Below are 22947 nucleotides of genomic sequence, written 5' to 3'. Positions count from 1 at the left end.
TAAACGGAAAGGTTGCTTGAGATGTTACCGGAGTACACATTTATAGTGGTTTTTGTAAAATGAAGAAATTTTATTTACACATCTCAAATGCACAATTGCAATAGTAAACCCTGTTTTCTCTGTTTAGGTTTTATAGCAGCACCATGCAATAAAAACCAATATGAGAAACTATTATTTCACCAGACACAAAACAAGGTTTATAATTAAATGACCGGAGCAGCAACTACAGTCTTGCCATCAGCAGATAAGTAATGCATAAAATCTTCATATGCTTGCTGAACCAAGTCTTCATCATCCCAATCATCACGAAAAGTCTCTGTTTGTTTGAACACGCGAAGGACTGTCGTGTAAAACATATTCTTCCTCCATTCCTCAGCGAGAGGGCAGCCACTTTCTGCAGCAAGCCAGTCCTCGTATTCAAATGGCCCAAAGAGCCGCTGCGTAAAAGTACAATATCAAAGTTGATTCAACCCAACCTCTCTCAACGTAGTTCACTAAAAGTCTGTTGGTATAACAGAGTTTTGGAGGGAAGGGGGGATTTTCTTTCGAACTTTTTCCTACTTTAAGCTCCAAACTTGGTTACATTGGAGTAATATACCTAGGGGGCAAATTTTAGAGTATCTGAGAAACATTATCTATTCTAATCGTTTGCTTCTGTTTCGTTTCTTCTTTGCTTTCTCTCTATTTTGTTAGTATGTGTGAATGTCAATACAAAACTATGGAGGACTTTTTACAATAAAATTTACCTTAAAATCATGAATCTTATGTGTGTAGCGCTTTGGAACACCCTTAGCTTCCAGATCCGAGTAGAACACTTCTATGTCTTCCATCATCTTTTCTTCAGAAGGAAGTGATATACGCCCAGATAGAATGCCTGCTACCCACTTGCTCTGAAGTTCGTAAACAAAGAAAGGAACAACCTAGCAAAAACTTGAAAAGACTTGGTCAATTGATCCAGCTATTTGCTGATGAACATTAGATGTCCCCAAGATGGTAGAAAACATAACACTAGGGGAAATCTTACAAATGTTGGAACACCAACGAAGGAGATCCCTGGGGCTAATGCAGGAGGAAACACATGCTTGTACAGCGGCCCTACACGATTATCATCGACATTCACGACACCACTGGTAGGAAGAAAAGGATAATGATACTTGTACCTAATACATAACATATCAGTTCATCAAATCAATAAATAAGTAGTAACACAGATGTCAGCAAGAAAAGCTAGTACACACTCTAGGGGTACATGTTCCTCTCACATCTGTAATTATCCAATGTTGACTCTGCTCTGAAGCTTAACTGAAATTAAATAGTGAAGTAATTTTGCAATATACCCGGTGCAATGGAGAATGACATCTGCATGAACCACACTCCCATCTTGAAACGATATTCTACCATCTTCATGGGCTCTTTCTATCTGCATTGTTTCACATTAAAATTTCTGATCAACTTAACCTAGCATCAAGGACAAACAATGCTATCAAAGAGATTTTCATTATATATATATATAGGTGAGTTGTTTTACCATTGGATGGAGCCACATGTTATCGTAACCAGGATGTTTTCCATATCTTCCTACCGTCTCAGATCTATATGCTATATGGACTTCTTTGCCCAATCCAGCAATGTCCCTAGAGATATCGAGGGCACTAGCTGAACTCCCTATTAAAACTACAACCTGATGGAAGAAGGAAGGCATTTGAAAAAAACAGTATAGTCAACAGAAGCAAGAAATAGCATCATATTTGAGATAGAAAAGGAGATTATACATTTGAAGAGAACCAAAAAAAACATTTGTTGACTATTCATTAATTCGTTCAACTTTCTTCTTGAATGTTAACTCAGCAATCTAGTTGAAATTTATCAGAATAAACGGCACATACTGCTTACATAATTTATCCCCAAGCCGAAGTTTCCTGATATAAGATGGCTTTTTGTGCCAGATAATTCAAATTGATGAGTACACATAGGAAATTCCTAGCTACAAATTTGGCAAGCAATTACAATTTACAACAACTCAAAAACTTCTTAAGTATGAACATTGAACTCCATACATCAGAGGCATCTTAAACTCTGAATATGCTCAAGTCAATATTAAACAAAAAATAACCAAAAACAGAATCAGTAAAATACCTGGTCTTGATAGGATTCTGGTATACGATAATTGTGGCTATGAATTTGCTTTCCAGGCCAAAGGTCAACACCTTCAAAATATTATCATTTTACATAGAAGGTGACAGTCAAGATTTTATCAAGAACAAACAGTTGAGCATTAGTATGAACATAAGAGCATGTCCGAGTATTTCACAAAAGTATATAGTTGTGTAACAGAAGTAATTGGTTCTATCTTGGCATAAAACTAGACTTAGCTGTATGTTGATCACAATTTAGTCAGCAGAAAAAGAATCCAAGACCAATTATCAACTTTTAGACCTCAAATTAGGTGATGTCTATCACTCTAACAGTGGCAGATGAAATATTAGCAAATCAATCAATAAGCATTGAAGTACATATTTTCGTTATGGAGCCCATGACATAGAAACATCTTTTGCTTCTCTCTTCAACTGTTCAATGACTTCCTATATAAAGATGCATTATTTTTTTCATATTAGTTACTTGGCAGTTTGATATCTTAAAGACCAACATTTTACTTCAACTATATGCAGTTATACACTAATGGCAGTGCTCTGCAGTAAACTGAGAAGCAGTCCTGGTTTTTCTAAAGGTTTCGAAACACTCGTTGCTTGATAACTTTTATTCTATTTTCAATCCTATGATCACATTTCTTCACATCCAAGTTGCACCATAGCAACGCATCATGTCATGTAGTATCATAAATAATAGAGCTAGAAGAATCATGACCTCTTCAGTCTTCACCCCGCATAGACAATACAAAGATAAATGGCAGAACCTTTATTGCACCATTCTATTTTTTCATGAAGCCTTAAAGCCCTTGAACAATTAGAATCAAAGATTTATAACAGAGATCAGCAATTAATATTCATTACCAGGAATACTGTCAGCAACTCGTGGTTCTGTGAAATGTCCATTGCAAACAACCACAGCATCGTATGGCTCATCGACTTTGCTGCCCTCATCTCCACCAATCCTTTCATATTTCACCATCCACTTTCCATCTGTTTCCAACCCAACATGCCTCACCTCTGTGTTGTATCGAATAAATTCATTTAGTTCAAACTCACGGGCAAAATCCTCCAAATACTTCAGCACCTCTTGGTGAGCCGGAAACCTTCGTGAATCTCTGTCGGCTTTGCCTGCAAAGTACCATCACTTGTAAGACTAGTCTAGATTATCAACACAATTTTAGCTCTATCCTGTCACTTATCCAATTACAAAACTAGTGAGCTCAGAATTATAGTTCATGCACTCAGGGGCGGCTAAAGCCATGTACAGCAGGGGTCCCTAAAATATAAGGGCTCAATTCTATTAGTTGTATGCCCAATATTTAGTGTTGGATGTAGTTTTAAAGAGGTTAATTTTTATTTGGTAGTTTGCTTCGTCTCTTCCTATTCTTCAAACAGCCCCATTAAAATGACTCTTGTCTCGTCCAATTCACCAAAATTTTCAATTCTTATAATTTAATTTAAGACACAGAGCCCCTCAATTATACGAGACGAACCTGCATGCACTATTATTGTTAATGTGACAACCATGTAGTCCATGTTGGAGAGCTTGTCCAAATATTGAAGATTGTTTTTTCATTAAACCGCATGTCACATTGAAAGAATAGAAAGAAATTGACGAAAATACTTCCTCCGTTTCTTTTTACTTACAACCGTTTGACTTTTACACTATTTACAAACTCCACTTAATATCTTTGATGAATTATAACATATTCATGTGGGGTTTTCATAGATTCATGTTAATGTATATTTCCCGAATAATTATAATGGTTGAAGTTATTCATTGGCAAGCGTAAAAGTAAAACTATTCCAAGTGAAAACAATTAGAGGAAGTATAAGCTTGGCGATTGGTTTTACGATAGAATCATGTCAAGTCAAATTACATGATCAAAATAATTACAGTTGACAAAAGATAATTACCAGAAGGGAGAAAAGGGAATTGGCGAAAGCCCATAGCTTCTCTAGGAAGATTAGTTCGAAGAGAAGTGTAAAGGCTGGATTGAACGATTTTCCGAGTCGGGTCGAGTCCAAGCGGGTCGGATTCAACGTCGGGCGAGTAAACCCATGATCCACCCAACTGGGCCCCACGCTCGAACACCACTACTTTATGACCTTCTTTTAGAAGTTCACGCGCCGCCACCAACCCAGATGCGCCACCACCTACGACGGCGACTTTCTTGGAAGTTGTGGATGGGATGTCCATTTTTTGAGATTGGATGGATTGGTATTGGTGGAAACTGGGAGTGGGAAGGCATTGTTACAAGGAGAATGGTGGACTAGAGGAGAGAACGTTGACGTTTGAAAATGTCTCTTACCAACCAACCGTATGTGATATGACAGATTAGCAACGAGCAACTATGAAATTGTTTACGAACGATCTTTTGATCTCCTAGTTAAGATTGAGATGTTTGTAAACAAGTTTGAATCTTTTCTCTTCTTTGTATCTTAAATGATTATATTAGCTATTTATATTAGCTGGTTTGACTAGTTGTTTGTGTGAAATTATTTAGTAAATAGCCGTTAGTTGTTGGTACTTTATTAGGTGAAATGACAAATAAATACTCCTTTCGTTTCATATTAATGTACTCTATTCACTTTGGGGGAGAACTATTAAAGATAAATCAGTCTTATTACTCTATTTTACTTGCTTTCCTAGGAAGTTTCCTTGTGTACTGTCATCGCTCTAAGTTATTTGTCTTTTTAGTTCTTTTATTACCGTTGTCATCTAGCTAGCATACAGGGTGATGACCTAATAGTATTTAAGCTGTATTATGGTACTAAATCAGTAAGACAATCAACATATTTATTCCTGTGCCTATTTCTTGTATTCTCTCTCTTTCATTCTGGAATTCCTGTGCAATGGGAACAAACATTCTCTGATCTTTTCTGTCATTATGGTATCAGAGCAGCCATTGTACTGAGGAATAATCCATTGAAATCCCCTTCCTTTTTTTCTCTCTCTATTTCTCTTTTTCTTCCATTTTCTTATCCTTTCTCTCCTTCTCTAAAGTCTGTAAGTTAATTGATCTCTTGAGCAAAATGTCTGGAAGAATCTCATTTCAAGACATGTTGAATCCTCTTTTCTTGCACCCCTCTGATGGTGCAAGTACTATCCAAGTAGACAAACTGCAAGGGTATACTGATTACAGAGCTTGGTGTAGATCCATGGAAATCAACCTCTCCTCAAAACGCAAGCTTGGATTTGTGACTGGAACTGTCACCAGACCAACTGATGATGAAGTTAAAGCTGAAATGTGGGAAACCTGCAATAGCATGGTAATTGCCTAGATCACTAACAATGTTTCTCCCACAGTTAAAAAATCCATAATGTTTATGTCTTATGCCAAAGAAATCTGGTATAACCTAGAAAAACGCTTTGCTCTTACTAATGGATCTAGAAAATATAAACTTAATAGGGAGTTGTATGAAATCAAACAAAACTCTATACCTATTAATGAACATTACACAGCCATGAGAGCTATCTGGGAAGAATTAGATGCTTTAAATGTTTTGCCAGTTGTGACAAACCCTACTGGTGAAGTAAAGGAGTTGTTGGGTGCTATACATTTGCAAAGGGAAGAAGCAAAACTATTCCAATTCTTAAATGGAATAGATGATGTATATCATCCACAAAGGAGCCAACTGTTGTTATTGACTCCTTTGCCCTCTGTTGAAACTGCGTCTGCTGCTCTTCAGCAAGAAGAGGCACAGAGAGAGGTGTTAAACACCCATAAAATTGATCATGATGCAGCTGCCATGTACAGTAAAGTTCAAAATGACAGGTATAGAAACACTCTTGTGTGCACTGCTTGTGGAAAAAATGGCCACAAAACTGAAAAATGTTGGACCATAGTTGGACATCCAAAATGGCATCCCTCCTACACTCCTCAGCAACAAAACACCCAAAACAAACCAAAATACAATCCACCCACCACATCCTTCAAATGGAACTCAAACCCAAAACCTCCTGCACCCAGAATGGCTGTTGCTCACACCTCTTCTGTCAACCCACCTCCAGCTGCTGGTGTCTTTTTTACACCACAACAACTTGAGCAACTCAGCAAATTGATGCCTCAACTCATGAATCAAAGCAAAGGCTCTGAGACAGATGAAGAGTTGGACAGTCACTTCTCTGGCATGACTCACTCCAATCAAGCTACAGACCTCAATGACTCTTGGATCATTGACTCTGGTGCTTCTGACCATATGACCCCCCACTTCCATTATCTTCAACAACCTTCCCCTGTCACTCACTCACTAAAAATAAACCTACCGACAGGAGATACAGCCATAATATCTCACACTGGTACTGTGTCTTTACCATCTGGTCTTATATTGCAGAGAGTGTTGTGTGTTACTTTCTTTAGGCATAACTTGTTGTCTGTGCAAAAACTGATCAAAGACAACAATTGTCAAGTTCAGTTTTTTCCTACCTATTGTGTCATTATGGATAGTGTTACTCAGCACATCAAAGGAGTAGGGAAGGAAAAACATGGTTTGTACTACCTGGTCACTCACAACAACCCTGGTAACAATCTCCCACCACAGTCCAGCAATACTCATCACACCACCAGTTTGCAAGCCTCTTCTAACACCACTACCTCCTCTCAAATTCCCACCCCCAATGTTACCAATACCATGGACCTGTGGCACCACAGGCTTGGTCATGCTCCTGTTGCCAAACTCAAACTTATTCCCTCCATTGAACCCTTCATCAAACAACACAAAAAGATTTGCTTAACCTACCCTATGTCCAAATTTACTAAACTGCCTTTCTCTCTGAGTGACTCCCATGCCTCCTCTCCCTTTGATCTCATACACATTGATATCTGGGGCCCCTACAGAGTTGCATCTAAAGGAAAATACAGATATTTTTTAACTATAGTGGATGACCACAGCAGGCACACCTGGGTCTATTTACTTCAGTACAAATCTGAGTCACTTGCCACTTTGGAAACTTTTCTCAACTATGCTAACACTCATTTTCAAAAGCAAATCAAATTCATAAGGTCAGACAATGCCTTAGAATTTGATGATGCTCCTTGCAACAAGTGTTCTCTACTCATGGCATTGTTCATCAAACCTCTTGTGTCAAGAGACCTGAACAAAATGCTCGAGTGGAAAGAAAGCATAGACACATCCTCGAAATTGCTAGATCATTGAGGTTTCAAGCAGGCCTCCCTCTCCTTTACTGGGCAAATGTGTTATGACAGCTGTGCATATAATAAATCGCCTACCTACTCCTATTATTGCAAACAAAACCCCCTACGAGTGTCTCTTTAACATCCCACATACTTATGATCACATGAAAGTGTTTGGGTGTCTTGCATTTGCCACAAATCCATCCTTTCCTAGTGATAAGTTTGCAATGAGAGGTGTACCTTGTGTCATGTTGGGCTACCCTTCAATCCAAAAAGGTTACAGGCTTCTTAATCTCTTGACAATGCAAACCTTTGTGTCCAGAGATGTCAGTTTCATGAAGATACCTTTCCTTTTCACTCCACCTCACATCAAGCTTATATGCAACCCATCCCTCCTGCCAACTCTACTTCTCCTTCCCCCTCTCTGTTTGATGACTTCTCTGCCTGTGATGTTTTTGAGACACCCCCACCATCTCCCTCCTTAACTGCTAGCCCTGCCCCCAACATTCCATCCCCTCTTAACCTGACTACTCCTCCTACAATACCAACCCCTCCTCCTCCTCCTATAAGAAGGTCTACAAGAACCCATCTTTCTCCTATGTGGCACAAAGATTACATTACACCTTCAAACCCACCTCACATCTCCAACTTAGCCTACAAATCTATTGACCCAGGTTTCAAGTGCTTCCTCACTTCCCTCACAAAAGAACCTGACCCCATTTTCTTTAAGGATGCTGTTAAACATGAACACTGGGTTCAAGCCATAAACACTGAATTACAAGCTCTTGAACTGAACAACACTTGGCAAGTTACAACTTTACCCCCTGGCAAAACAGCCATTGGTTCTAAATGGCTGTTTAAGACAAAATACAATCCAAATGGCACCATTGAAAGGCACAAATCAAGGCTTGTGATTCTGGGTTGCAAGCAAAAATATGGAGTAGATTACTCTGAAACCTTTGCACCTGTTGCAAAGATGTCCACTGTAAGGACTTTATTAGCTGTTGCAGCTATGACACACTGGCATGCTCTACAAATGGATGTCACCAATGCATTTTTGCATGGTGACCTCCATGAAACTGTATACATGAAACTCCCTACTGAATACACTACTCTTGGCAACAGAATCATCACCACTAGTGACCCTTCTTCTATTCCTCAAGCTCCCCCTACCACTGTTTGCAAACTTAAGAAGGCCTTATATGGCCTAAAACAGTCCCCTAGACAATGGTTTTCTAAATTGTCTACCACCTTACTTACTATGGGCTTCTCTCAATCCAAATCAGACTACAGCCTCTTCACCAAACACACCACATCCAGTGTCACTATTATCCTAATATATGTAGATGATCTTCTCCTATGGGTCTCATCTCCCTGATCTTCAAGCTCTTCAAACCATGCTCTCTCACACATTCAAGATGAAAGACCTGGGCTGCCTCAAGTACTTTCTGGGTATTGAAGTGGATAGATCTGAAAATGGATTCTTTATCTCTCAACACAAATACACCTCAGATATCCTCACTGAATATGGCATGCTACATTCCAAACCTTTACAACTTCCCATGGACAGTCACCTTAAATTAACTCATGACAAGGGTGATGTCCTCCCTAATCCCACTCTCTACCAAAGACTCCTAGGCAAGCTTATCTACCTCACTATCACCGGGCCAGATATTGCCTTCACTGTTCAACTCCTAGCCCAATTTATGCAACAACCCACAACTGTCCACATGCAAGCTGCCAAGAGACTTTTAAGATATCTAGCTGGCACTCTCTCTCAGGGTATCCTACTGGCTTCCTCTTCAGCTGCCCAGCTCACAGCTTACTATGACAGTGACTGGGCAAGCTGTCCTATCACAAGAAGATCCACTACAGGTTACTGCATTTTTCTAGGCCATTCCCCAGTCAGCTGGAAGACAAAGAAACAACCTGTGGTGGCTAGATCCTCTGCAGAAGCAGAATACAGAGCCATGGCTCTCACCACATGTGAAGTAACCTGGCTTTCAGCCTTACTCAAGGACCTTGGGCTCAAACAACTGCCACCTACTGTTCTCAAGTGTGACAACAAAGCAGCCTTGGCTATTGCTGCCAATCCTGTTCTACATGAGAGAACAAAACATGTGGAATTGGATTGCCATTATGTAAGGGAAAAAATACAAGCTGGGACAATTACCACATCTCATGTTTCCTCCTCTGATCAAGTTGCAGACATCATGACCAAGGTTCTCCCTGTCAAGCTGCACCTATCTCATCTCACAAGCTGGGAGCTTCACCTGAGCTGCACTCCCCAGCTTGAGGGGGCGTATTAAGGATAAATCAGTCTTATTACTCTATTTTACTTGCTTTCCTAGGAAGTTTCCTTGTGTACTGTCATCACTCTAAGTTATTTGTCTTTTTCCTTCTTTTATTACCGTTGTCATCTAGCTAGCTAGTATACAAGGTGATGACCTAATAGTATTTAAGCTGTATTATGGTACTAAATCAGTAAGACAATCAACATATTTATTCATGTGCCTATTTCTTGTATTCTCTCTCTTTTATTCTGGAATTCCTGTGCAATGGGAACAAACATTCTCTGCTTTTCTGTCATTAAGAACCGAGGAGAAAGTACAAAAGTATGATAGAGAAACTAAAAAAGTGGAGAGAGTTCCTAAAAAGTGATAGATAGAAACAAAAAAGTGAGTTAAAATATTAAAAAGTGAATGACATGAGTGGAAAAAAAAGGGGAAAATAGATGTGATATGTTACCAAATATAGAAAAAGCAACAGTGTGTAGATTAAAAAAATGAATTAAAAAGGAAAGTGTGTAGATTAAAAAGAAATGAATGGAGTATATTATAATAATTTGTTGGTGAGGTTTTTTGGCAGGTACTAAATTTGACCAACTTTAAGAAAAACTTTCTCCGTTCTTTTTCTATTGCAACAATTGGGTTTTTGTACTATTCGTCTACCACGTTTTCACTATCTATTGTGATTTTTAAGTAAGGAATAATATTGTCATTGTTGTGAGAAATAGAGAGAGAAGTTATGCAAATATATCAGAGAGTATTGTATTGCATTGATGTGAAGAACTGATTTCTTACATCGGTATTTATAGGCAAAAGTATATTGTCTTTAACATTACATTTTCAACGATTTCTGCGCGGACGAAAAACTTTCCTAACATGCAGTAAATGCATGGCATGACATGCACTATGCATGAACAGTGAAATTTTCCAATTCACTGTTTCTCAACACTCCCCCTGAATGTCCATTTATAATTCATAATAGACGTTATCTTATTAAGAATCTTTGTTAGGAAAAATCTTGTGGGAATAATCCGTAACTAGGAAAGAGTATAACTATTATGTATCTTTATATGCTTAAAATCAACTGCCTCATTAAAAACCTTGTCAGGAAAAACCCGTGGGATAAAAACCTGATCGAAGGGAAAAAGAGTGCAGCGCATATAATACTCCCCCTGAATCTATGCATAATCAGAAGATGAGCATTCCAATTTTTCGGACTAATTCTTCAAATTTCTTCGCCGGAAGGGATTTGGTGAATAAATCTGCAAGATTCTCACATGATTGGATTTGTCGAATGTTGATCGTCCCTTCCTTTTGGAGGTCATGAGTGAAGAAGAGCTTTGGTGATAAATGTTTAGTTCTGTCTCCTTTGATGTACCCTTCGCTTACTTGGGTGATGCATGCAGTATTGTCTTCGTAGATGATAGTTGGATTTGTTGTTATTGTTTCCATCCCCATTCTTCTTGGATATTCTTGATCATTGACCTTAGCCATACACATTCCCTTCCAGCTTCATAAAGAGCAATTAATTCGCATGATTTGATGATGTGGCCGTCAAAGTCTGCTTTGTAGATTTCCAAGATATTGCAGTACCTCCATAAGTGAATACATATCCGGATTGAGACTTAGCCTTTTGTGGGTCTGAGAGGTAGCCAGCATCTGCATATCCAATGAGTGACGCATTGGGTCTTGACTGATAGAATAATCCGAGATCTTGTGTTCCTCGAAGATAACGTAATAAGTGTCTGACTCCATTCCAATGTCTCTTGGTTGGTGCATTGCTGTATCTAGCTAACAAGTTTACTGAAAAAGCTATGTCAGGTCGAGTATTGTTAGCCAAGTACATTAAAGCCCAATTGCACTTAGATATGGTACTTCAGGACCAAGAATCTCCTCGTTCTCTTCTCGTGGTCTGAATGGATCATCTTTCTCATTCAGGGAACGCACTACCATTGGAGAACTTATTGGGTGGGCTTTGTCCATGAAAAACGTTTCAGGATTTTTTCTGTATAGTTTGATTGATGGACAAAAATCCCATTTCTTAGATGTTCCATTTGCAGGCCAAGGCAAAATTTTGTCTTCCCGAGATCTTTCATCTCAAATTCTTTCATCAAGTATTTTGCAGTGCTTCAAGTTCTCTAGGAGTTCCGATAATGTTCAAATCATCGACATATACAGCAATGATCGCGAATCCTGATTTAGATCGCTTAATGAAAACACAGGGACTGATTTGATTATTTTTGAATCCTTCTTTCAATAGGTATTCACTAAGACGATTATACCACATTCTTCCAGATTGTTTTAACCCATAGAGTGATTTTCTCAATTTTATTGAGAACATCTCTTTGGGCATGCAATTTTCTGGTAGTTTTAGTCCTTCAGGAACTTTCATATAAATATCTGTGTCAAGTGAGCCATACAAATATGCGGTCACTACATCCATCAATCTCATTTGCAATCCTTTCGAAACTGATAAACTTACCAGAAATCTTAGTGTAGTTGCATCGACTACTGGAGAATATGTCTCATCATAATCAATCCCTGGCATTTGCGAGAAGCCTTGGGCTACTAATCTTGCCTTATATCTAGTAACCTCATTTTTCTCATTTCGTTTTCTCACGAATACCCATTTGTACCCAACTGGTTTTACACCTTTTGGTATTTGGGTTATTTGACCGAATACTTCACGTTTTTCAAGTGATCTCAATTCTGCTTGAATTGCCTCTTTCCATTTTGGCCAATCTTTTCTACGGCGACATTCATCAACTGTATTTGGCTCTACATCATTTTCATCGTATGTCATTTCAACCGCTATCGAGTAAGCAAAAATTTCATTCAAGACAACATCTTTTCGATTCCATTGTCTCTTTGTAGAAACATAATTAATTGAAGTTTCATTGTTGTCTACGCTTTCATGTTCCTTTTCTTCTGGAACACGTTTCTCTTCATTTTTTTTTATCATGCTCTGTTGGGAGATTTATATTAATTTCGTTCGTTGTCTCCCCTTGCCTTTTCATTTTTCTCGGTTTTAAATCTTTAGAACCGGGTGGTCTGCCACGTTTTCGACGTGCTATTGACTCATTTTCAATTGCCTTATTGTCATTAGGAATTTCAATCCGTTCCGGAGCATTCGCAGCAGGTACATGTGACTTTGTCACTTTCTTAGAATCTGTGAATGCATCTGGCAATTGGTTTGCAATACTTTGCAGATGAACAATTTTCTTGACTTCTTGTTCACATGAATTTGTTCTCGGGTCCAGAAACGACATTTGCGATGCGTTCCATGTAATTTCCGATTTTATATTTTGTGGGTCCACTTTCTCTCCCCCTAAGGATGGGAATACCGACTCATTAAAATGACAGTCGGCAAATCGAGCCGTAAATAGATCACCAGTTGTTGGCTCTAAATATTTGATAATTGATGGAGATTCAAATCCAACATATATTCCCATCCTTCTTTGTGGACCCATTTTAGTACGTTGGGCGGAGCAATAGGTACATGTACAGCGCACCCAAAAATTCTCAAATGTGAGATATTCGGTTCTCGACCAGATACTAATTGTAATGGTGAGAATTTGTGATAGGCTGTCGGCCTTAATCTTATCAATGTTGCCGCATGTAATATAGCATGACCCCAAGTAGTAGATGGCAATTTTGACCTCATTATTAATGGTCTTGCAATTAATTGTAGTCTTTTGATTAATGATTCAGCAAGACCATTTTGTGTATGTACATGAGGTACAGGGTGCTCAACAATAATCCCAATAGACATGCAATAGTCATTAAATGTTTGGGATGTAAATTCCCCAGCATTGTCTAATCTTATTTTCTTTATTGTATGATCTGGGAATTGAGTTCTTAATCGAATTATTTGAGCCAAAAGTTTTGCAAATGCAACATTTCTGCTTGACAGAAGGCTCACATGTGACCATCGAGTAGAGGCATCAATTAATACCATGAAATAACGAAATGGTCCACATGCAGGATGAATAGGCCCACAAATATCTCCTTGAATTCTTTCTAAAAACATTGGAGATTCAGTGGCAATCTTATTTATAGATGGTCTGGTTATCAATTTGCCAAGTGAGCATGCAGAGCATGTTAATTCATTTGACCGAGGAATTTTGACATTCTTTATAGAGTGTCCATTTGAGTTTTCAATGATTCTATGCATCATTCCTGTGCCAGGATGGCCTAATCGGTCATGCCATAGAGTAAATGATTTCTATTATCTAACTTCTGGTTAGATACATATTAATTTCAATCGGACGTATATCTATGCGATATAGTCCCGAGGAAATTGCTGGCAATTTTTCATAGATGTATTTCTTGCCGTTTTTCTCTGCCGTTAGGCATATGAATTCCTCTTTGTTCACCGTCATTGTTTCCAAATGGTAACCATTCTGACGTACATCTTTGAAACTTATGAGGTTCCTTCGAGATTTACTCGAATATAATGCGTCATTAATTATCAATTTTGTCCCATTTGGAAATATAATGCAAGCTTTTCCAGAGCCTTCAATTAGCTTGGCTGTCCCAGAAATTGTACTAACATTTGCTTGGAATATTGTAAGTTTTGAAAAATACTCTTTATTTTTCAATATGGTGTGTGTTGTCCCACTGTCCAGGAGACATTGTTCTTTAGTTCCAACTTCTGATGAATTCATATCTTCATAAATAATAAATACGATGATTAGTATAAGAAAAATACGTATTTTTATTAATAATAAAGGAACAAATACATGAAAGTGGATATTGAAGCAGTTGAAATAAACTAAGCACATTAATCGATTGTGATCTAAACAAACTTATTTTCAACTTCAGCTCATCCATAAAAAAATCTGAAACATCAAGGCTGGGCATGGATGTAGTGGCTTCATTAACAAAGTTTGCTTCAGCATTTTTTCCTTTGTTTTTTATTGAAGCTTGATATAGATCTACCAAATGTTTGGCAGTACGACATGTGCGGCCCCAGTGCCCAGTCATGCCACATCTATGGCAAGTATCATTTCCTTTATAGGACGTCTGCCTCTGATTTCCAGATGATTGTCCCCAATTTTTATCAGAATGTTTAAAATTATTATTTCTTGGGGAAAATCGGCCTCTTCCACGTCCACGCCCTCGGCCACGGTAATTACCACGTCCTCTCCCACGACCGTTGTAATTACCGCGTCCACCACTATGTATAGCATTTGCTTCTGGTGGATTAGAGCTTTCTAATGCATTTATCTCATGAGTGGCTGAAGACCCCGTAGGTCTAAGATTATGATTTTTCAGCAAAAGATCATTATTTTGTTCAGCCACAAGTAGTACTGAGATTAGCTCAGAGTACTTTTTGAAAGCTCTGAACCTGTATTGTTCTGCCAATATGATATTAGAGGCGTGGAAAGTGGAGAGCGTTTTGTTTATCATTTGCTCTTCTGTGATGGGATGATCACAATATCTTAACAATGATACAATTCTAAACAATGTTGAATTGTAATCACTGACCGTTTTAAAATCCTGGAACCTCAGATTGGTCCAGTCATAATGTGCCTTTGGGAGAAGCACATTTTTGTGATGCCCATATCTTTCATTTAGGCTATCCCATAGTTCTTTTGGATCATCCACAAGTAGATATTCACTTTTTAAACTTTCATGTAAATGATGTCTTAGGAGGACTAAGGCTTTTGCCTTTTCTTGTACAGTCGCAATTTTAACTGATGCGGCTGTTGTAGTTGCATCCCCTTGTTGGGTTGTCACATCTTTAATTGTATGTTCCAGTCCTTGGGCCTTTAAATTCATTTGGGCGTCCACCGTCCATTCTAAAAACTTTTGCCCAGATAGATCTAGTATGTTAAATTGTCTTTTCACTAGATCTCCCATTCTTTTGACTTAAAAAAATTTCCGGTAGAACACTCGTGCTGATAACGTGTTGTGAGAAATAGAGAGAGAAGTTATGCAAATATATCAGAGAGTATTGTATTGCATTGATGTGAAGAACTGATTTCTTACATCGGTATTTATAGGCAAAAGTATACTGTTTTTAACATTACATTTTCAACGATTTCTGCGCGGACGAAAAACTTTCCTAACATGCAGTAAATGCATGGCATGACATTCACTATGCATGAACAGTGAAATTTTCCAATTCACTGTTTCTCAACAGTCATGTGGGATCTTGTTATATTCGTCTCGATATATATACTTTCATAATACAAATTTTTATAATTTTTACTAAAAAGTAATTAAAGATATTAATAATTACCCCCCCAACGGTTTGACACAACCTGATGAAAGCCGTCACAAAATTAATGTGGATGTAGGGAAGCTTGCGAGGTAGGTACAAGTCTTGGCATTGTTTGCCGGAACAATTTGGGCGAGGTCTCGTGGGATGTTGCTGTTCAATCTCACACAACTTGGGAGAATTGTATTGCCGAAGCTAAAGCCGTCTTTGAAGGTCTTCGGTTGACTAGGGAGATGAGCTCCTCGTGCATAGTGGTGGAGAGTGCTAGTTTGCTCGTCATACAAGCTCTCAACGACAAGGCATATGGTTTTAGTGATTTTCACCTCGTTGTAGAAGACATTCTATCTCTTGTTCCTCATTTTACTTCGATCTGTTGGTCTTTTGTTAAGAGGTCGGTAACAAATTAGCTCACAATTCAGCCCATTTTTATTCCATGGGAAGATAATAAGCGTTGTTGGGATGAGGATGTTCCTGAGAACATCTGTTGATGATTTAATAATGTAGTTCCTTTGTTTGGGTTCTTTTAGAAGAAAAAAAAATCTATGCCATTGTCCCCAAGCCTTTTTTTTTTTAACGTCTTTACTCTACCCTTTTAGTTGATTATAGAAAGTCATGAACCTTCGCTTAATCAAAATATAGTTTAAGGATATTAGACCTCATTGCTATCAAATTCTGACTTCGATTCTGGCCGAGAAGCTTATTTTAAGTGCGGTCTAATGGCCCAACTAGTTTCATAATCAGAAGAAACCTTATTTGCATAATTCCAATATAGTAGTACACATTTCTTTCTATGCTTTCTCTGTTTAAGTTTTTATAGTAGCAGCATGCAACACAAACCAGTATGAGAAACTATTAATATACAAGCAACGAAACAAGGTTCAATATCAAATTGTCGAACCAGCAACTAAAGCCTTGCCGTCAACAGACAAGTATTGCATAAAATCTTTACATGCTTGTTGGACCAAGTCTTCATCGTCACATTCATCACGATAAGTCTCTGTTTGTTTCAACACACGACAGAGAGTGGCGTAAAACATATTCTTCCTCCATTCCTCGACGAGATGGCAGCCACATTCTGCGGCAAGCCAATCCTCGTATTCAAATGGTGCAAAGAGCCCCTACAATTAAATCCAATGTCAAAATCAGTTTTGATGAACTTGTCAAGTTGTGATCTATAAGACTATAACTATATATTCTCCTACACCAAAATTTACCTTAAAACCATGAATCTTATGTGTGTTGTGCTTTGGAACACCCTTAGCTTCCAGTTGTGAGTAGAAGAGTTGTATATCTTTCATCATATTTTCTTCAGATGGAAGTGATATACGCCCAGATAAAATACGTGATATCCACTTACTCTGAAGTTCATAAAGGAAGAAAGAAACAACCTAACATGAAATTTTAAAAGACTTGTAAGTTGTAAGATCAAATTAAATGATCCAGCTAGCTATCTAGTCATGACTCATGAGAATATATAGATCTCTCCTAGATGTATCATGTATCATAACACCAGCTAGCTAAACTCTTACAAATGATGGGACACCAACAAAGGAGATCCCTGGGGCTAATGCAGGAGGAAATACATGCTTGTAAAGCGGATGAACACGATTATCATCGACAGTCACGACACCATTGCTAGGAAGAAAAGGGTAATGATACTTGTACCCTGTGCAATGAAGAGTGACATCTGCATGAACCACACTCCCATCTTCAAACGATATCCTACCATCTTCATGGGCTCTTTCTATCTGCATTAGATATTTCATATCAACTTATTCTAGCATCAAGGACAAACAATATAATGCTATCAATGATCAAGGAACTTTTCATGATATATATATATATATATATATATAGATGAGTTGTTTTACCAGTTGATGGAGCCACATGTTATCATAAACAGGATGTTTTCCATATCTTCCTACCGTTTCAGATCTACTTGCTATATGGACTTCTTTGGCCAATCCAGCTATGTCCCTACAGATATCGAGGGCACTAGCTGAACTCCCTATTATAACTACGACCTGATGGAAGAAAGAAATAAATCGTTTATGGTCAATCCTAGACAAATTAAACAGAAGCAAGAAATATACTTTCTCTGTACTAAAATAAGTGAAACACTTATCTAATCTCTTTTATTTGAGAGCTTTTTAAGAGAAGCGTTTCACTTATTTCAGAACGGACGAAGCATATATTTTCACAAAAAAAAAAAAAGATCATACATTTCCAAGAAAATCAAAAACGTTCATAACAGAAAACAGAATTAATAGTAAAATACTTGGTCTTGAAAGGAGTTTGGTATACGATAATTGTGGCTATGAATTTGCCTCCCAGGCCAAAGATCAATGCCTGCACGAACAACATTTAAGCATCAGTAACCACTAAGGCACTAACCAGCATATATATAATACTTCCTCTATTTCGAATTAAATGCAACAGTTTCATTTTTTTCACCATTCACACTTTTTACTTTGATTAAGCTTTGTGACTTGTACGTAATGAAAAACATAGTGAAGTGGGGTATGGTTAGTTTCGTCTCGTGACGTACTTTCATAAAATGTAATTTTTATAATTTTTACTTTTATGTAATTATAGATATTTGTGGTAAAAATAATGCCTCGGCATGCGTAAAAGTGAATTTGTTGCATTTAATTCGAAACGGAGAAAGTATATAGAAAGAAGGTAATGTAATGGTCAGAAATTAACAAGAACAACATTTGAGAATTTTTTACTTGAATAATGCAAAAGTGGGTTTTAATTCCAGAAACATGCCCAAAAAAAAAAAAAATCCCTGCATACCGTCCACGTAAGACAACACGCGAGAAACTATTTTTTGTTTTGTTTTTGCCCACGTAAACCGCTACTCACACTAGCAGTTTATTTTAAAATAAACCGCTATTTTAAGTAGCGGTTTATATACATAAACCGCTATCTCAAGTAGCGGTTTATATATAAAAACTGCTACCCTGAGTAGCGGTTTACCTGGGCAAAATGTTGCAAGCACATATCAAACTCTGGAGTTGGGAATTGCAGTAAACCGCTACTTGAAGTAGCGGTAAAAAAAAAAGTAATATTAACCGCGACTTCAAGTAGCGATTTTACTTAAGTAGAAGAAAAACAAAAATTCTTGCGTGACGTCCTACGTGGATGATACGCAGGGAATTTTTTTTTAGGACATATTTCTAGAATTAAAACCCACTTTTACATTATTCAAGGAAAAAATTCCAACATTTGAGCATCATTAACCAGCATAAAGAGCATGTCAAAGTATTTCACAAAAGTATGGGTCCGGATCCTCTAGAGTTTTATGAAAATTCTACAAAGTAGAGTTGAATTCTGGCCATATATTATAAAATCAATGGCTCATGATTAGTGGGAAAGGAAAAAAGATATGAATAGGATATTTGGGGGAAAATAGAAGGGATTTTGGGAAAGAAAATTCAAGCCTTTGATTTCTTAATCAACGACTAATATTATAGCCCTGCACTTTAGAATCAAAGAGTAAAAAGAGACCCTCCTATAATTATTACCAGGAATATCATCAGCAACTCTGGGTTCAGTGTAATGTCCATTGCAGACAACTACAGCATCATAAGCTTCATCTACTTCGTCGCCTTCGTCTCCACCAAGCCTCCTATATTTCACCATCCACTTTCCATCAGCTTCCAACCTAACATGCCTCACCTCTGTCTCGTAGCGGAAAAATTCATTTAGTCCAAAATCGCGAGCGAAATCCTCCAAATATCTCAGCACCTCCTGGTGAGTTACAAACCTTCGCGAATCTCTGTCAGCTTTGCCTGCAAACAATAGTTGAAGCACCATCACCAGTCACCATTATGACTAATCCATCAAAAATTATTAAAAGAGACAGTCTAATTTTAATAAAAATAGACTTAATCACTAAATGGATTAAACTAGTCACCAAAAGAAATTAACCTAGTCACTATTGAGCTAATTCTCTTTTTTAATATTGTGCTTACCATTGTCCAATTTTAATTTAAAAATAGGCCGTCTCTTACAAGGCAAACTCCGAATCCATATAATCAATATAAGACTTATTTTTCCTAAACTTATCTTGATTATTACCAACTTTTCTTATTTTTTATGAACTAATCTTAATCGGTTTCGAACTTCAATTATTACATGATCATACAACAATTGCTTGAGCCTTGAAACTATAATACGTCCTCGTTCTTTTTCTATTGTAAGAATTGTGTTTTCACGTTTACCACCAATGCACAATTTCAACCATTAGTACCTTTAATTACATTTTAGTTAAAGTTATATAAATTTGATATTTTGAAAATATATATATCCAAACGGATGTAACAAAACCCTACATGACTATCTTTCTACTTACTTCAAAATCACGATACATAGTTAAATGATGGTAAGTTGGTAACTGGTGAGTGCAGAGTGTAAAAAATAAGTAATACATATGTTACGTACCAGAAGGGACAAAAGGATAATCACGAAAACCCATGACTTCTCTAGGAAGATTAGTCCTAAGAGAAGCATAGAGGCTTGAATGAACGATTTTTCGAGTCGGGTCGAGTCCAAGCGGGTCAGATTCAACCTCAGGTGAGTAAACCCAGCATCCACCCAACTGAGCACCACGCTCAAACACCACTACCTCGTGACCTTCCTTTTGAAGTTCATGCGCCGCCGCCAACCCAGCCGGACCACCACCAATCACGGCAACTTTCATGGAAGTTGAGAATTGGTGAAGCATTTATTTGGATGATGGAATTTGGAAATGCATTATTGCAATGCAAGGATAATGGTGGAGGGAGCATTAACGTTTGCAATATGTCTTTTACGTACCGACATATTATAATGGAAAACGTTTCTTTTTTAATATTCAAATTGTCATGTGTATTGTATGGTGTACTACAGTATAAAAAAGGCCAAGAACAAGGTCCTCTATCGTGTGTTATGCACCATGATGCGGATTGCTCCCTGTACCTTAAAGAGAAAATCTTTATATAATTAACTCCAATTTTTTTCAACAATTTTTTTAAATAAAAAAAATACAATATAAATTAAAGAACATACTTCCTCCGTTTCTTAATAAGTGCAACATAGAGAAAGTGGGGGAATACGAAGGAATGTAGAGAGAGAAAGTTGGGACCACAATAAAGTAGAGTAATTCAAGTGATGAAACAAAAAGGTTATGATCCCTCTTGCTTTTTGGTGGCATATTTGTAATAATATTGAACTTTTTTTTACCATTTTGAGCTTGGTTGCACTTATTGTGACTATTCCAAATAAGGGAAATGTTGCACTTATTAAGAAACGGAGGTAGTATATAACTTCCACTTACAGAACTAAAAAAAGAAATCTAACTCACGAATTTGTATAATTTGTCGTTAAAATGTTTACATTAAGGGTTTGTTCTCTTCGGCATAAAACAACTGAACTGAACTGATCTGATCTGAATCGAACTGAACTGAATTGAACTGAATAGTGATATGTGAGAGTAAAAGTATTGTCAAGAGCTGAATTGAACTGGTTTGAACTGAACTGGTTTGAACTGAACTGGTTTGAACTGAACTGGTTTGAACTGAACTAATCTGAACTGAACTGAAATGAACATAAGTTGGGGAGAACAGGCCCTAAGTTAAATTGTCATACTTCTTCCTCCTAAAATAAACCTTAATCTTTTTATTCTTATTTGGGACTGTCATTATTCTCTAATGGTGATAAGTCCCTACTTATTTTTTCTTCCAGTTTTCATGCTTTTGTTATTAATAATCCCATTCTATTTTTTTGAGAGATTTATACCTAATTTTTAGGTTCTTTCTCTTTTTTTACGTGGATTGGAATTTGATTTTATTCTATTACCATGTGAAAGTTTAGAAATGAGATAAGATATAATTCTTATTGGTTGAAGTTCAAGATTATCAGCATAAAGGTCTTGAAAATTCGGATGCAGTCAACTGGGATAACTCACGAATTTTCTTTCCCAAAACTATGTCAGAATGATAAACCTCTCCGTTAATAGTTACTTGATTCAGCAGATACAACGAGATTGCGATGTATTGCTTGATGTTGTTCATTTTAGTTTCTTCAAAAACAAATTTAATTTGATCTTGTCTAATTATATCGTGTTTTTATTTAATACTTATTGCATATGTTGTTTGGCATTCAATCAACTAAATTTCTCTTGAAAAAAGATAGCTAAATTGTCATACAACTTACGACTTTAAAGTTTCACATAATAATTGACAAGCCATAGAAAACATAGTTCAAATTAAAGAACATCTCTAATCTCAATTATTCATTGGAAAATACATGTAATAATAAAAAGAACATACAATGTGATTTGAAACAATGACAAAAATAAAAAAAATTCATAGTATGTCTTAAAGTTTAGGCAAGTAACAATATCAACTAAGAATTATAACATCAATAACCGTTTTTTTTTTCGAAAAAGCAAAAAGTTACATGATTTAAAAAACAAATGGCAAATCTTTTCAAGAATTATAGACTCTATAAATGATAAAACAATATAGCTTAGAAGAGGGTGCGCCAGCTTTTGGGTCCATGTTCTATTTGTGAAGGATCTCGATTTATTTTGAATTTTGACTTGTTTCAGAAAGAAAAAGAAAAAATCAAATAAATTCTAAGTTCAGATCAATTCAAATAAGTTCAAGTTTTTGTAAAACGCTCTAACAACTTATAAAATAAGTGTCAATTAATTTTAATAAATTTAAATAAGTTGAGATACATTAAATTTAGTTTAAATAAGCTCACATTAGTCAAAATAAGTTGTATACGATACAATCTAAGAAGAAAGGAATAACAATATCAATAATAATAGTAATTCTAAAAAGGTTATTTTAGGAGGTATGATCATATTTTTTTCATTAGAAAAAATAATTGGTCTGAACACCCCAACTAGGCTGCTAGCCTGCCGAACAGGCGAGCTCAAACACTAGGTATAAAACTAAACAACCCAGAAAACAACGGCCCTATAAGCCCATTGCAATTACAAGTGAATACGCCAATATATTGTTGGAATGAGTATCTAAACCCTAAGCAATACCATAAAATTCAAGATAATACTCCAAAGAACTGCAACCACTCCCTTTGATCATACATCTTATGGTGTATTCCATCTCATATCCTATTGACACGTTCCC

The 22947-nt window shown here is 36.9% G+C and overlaps 3 protein-coding genes across 4 annotated transcripts; 1 reads left to right on the top strand and 2 right to left on the bottom strand.

The window, feature by feature from the left end:
* On the bottom strand, window positions 1-4496 carry LOC104888513 (flavin-containing monooxygenase FMO GS-OX5). 2 transcript variants are annotated; one of them, XM_010673520.4, is made up of 8 exons: window positions 4068-4489; window positions 3012-3278; window positions 2137-2207; window positions 1529-1681; window positions 1338-1420; window positions 1025-1160; window positions 747-920; window positions 1-437 (listed from the first exon to the last, which is right to left on the bottom strand). In XM_010673520.4, exons 1-8 carry the CDS (start codon window positions 4348-4350, stop codon window positions 204-206), a joined length of 1401 nt encoding a protein of 466 aa, XP_010671822.1. In that variant the 5' UTR covers window positions 4351-4489; the 3' UTR covers window positions 1-203. The 2 variants fall into 2 exon arrangements, 1 of the variants encoding a protein (XP_010671822.1); XR_007272437.2 differs by having other exon boundaries at window positions 299-437; window positions 747-930; window positions 4068-4496.
* Window positions 4497-8706: 4210 nt separating this feature from the next.
* LOC109134544 (uncharacterized mitochondrial protein AtMg00810-like) lies at window positions 8707-9597 on the top strand. Its single transcript, XM_019248312.1, has one exon. The coding sequence runs from the start codon at window positions 8707-8709 to the stop codon at window positions 9595-9597; it is 891 nt and encodes a 296-aa protein (XP_019103857.1).
* Window positions 9598-16531: 6934 nt separating this feature from the next.
* LOC104888514 (flavin-containing monooxygenase FMO GS-OX-like 5) lies at window positions 16532-21468 on the bottom strand. Its single transcript, XM_010673522.4, has 7 exons — window positions 20252-21468; window positions 19333-19599; window positions 18081-18151; window positions 17674-17826; window positions 17332-17550; window positions 17017-17190; window positions 16532-16920 (listed from the first exon to the last, which is right to left on the bottom strand). The coding sequence occupies exons 1-7, from the start codon at window positions 20532-20534 to the stop codon at window positions 16687-16689; spliced, it is 1401 nt and encodes a 466-aa protein (XP_010671824.1). The 5' UTR covers window positions 20535-21468; the 3' UTR covers window positions 16532-16686.
* Window positions 21469-22947: the final 1479 nt, after the last annotated feature.

The sequence above is a fragment of the Beta vulgaris genome, chromosome 3 (assembly GCF_026745355.1).
Source record: "Beta vulgaris subsp. vulgaris cultivar EL10 chromosome 3, EL10.2, whole genome shotgun sequence".
In the NCBI taxonomy this organism is placed as follows: domain Eukaryota; kingdom Viridiplantae; phylum Streptophyta; class Magnoliopsida; order Caryophyllales; family Amaranthaceae; genus Beta; species Beta vulgaris.
Note: the sequence above shows the minus strand (reverse complement) of the source record. Positions and strands in the feature narration are given on the sequence as shown.

Excerpts from the sequence above, each read along its gene's own strand:
- LOC104888513 (XM_010673520.4), bottom strand. The coding sequence starts at position 4,350 with ATGGACATCCCATCCACAACTTCCAAGAAAGTCGCCGTCGTAGGTGGT. Across the intron at positions 3,279-4,067 it reads ATTCCCTTTTCTCCCTTCTG|GCAAAGCCGACAGAGATTCA; the intron begins GTAATTATCTTT and ends GGTACTTTGCAG. Across the intron at positions 1,421-1,528 it reads ACATGTGGCTCCATCCAATG|ATAGAAAGAGCCCATGAAGA; the intron begins GTAAAACAACTC and ends GAAACAATGCAG.
- LOC109134544 (XM_019248312.1), top strand. The coding sequence starts at position 8,707 with ATGAAAGACCTGGGCTGCCTCAAGTACTTTCTGGGTATTGAAGTGGAT.
- LOC104888514 (XM_010673522.4), bottom strand. The coding sequence starts at position 20,534 with ATGCTTCACCAATTCTCAACTTCCATGAAAGTTGCCGTGATTGGTGGT. Across the intron at positions 18,152-19,332 it reads AGTTGCTGATGATATTCCTG|GCATTGATCTTTGGCCTGGG; the intron begins GTAATAATTATA and ends TTGTTCGTGCAG. Across the intron at positions 17,191-17,331 it reads TTGTTGGTGTCCCATCATTT|GTTGTTTCTTTCTTCCTTTA; the intron begins GTAAGAGTTTAG and ends ATTTCATGTTAG.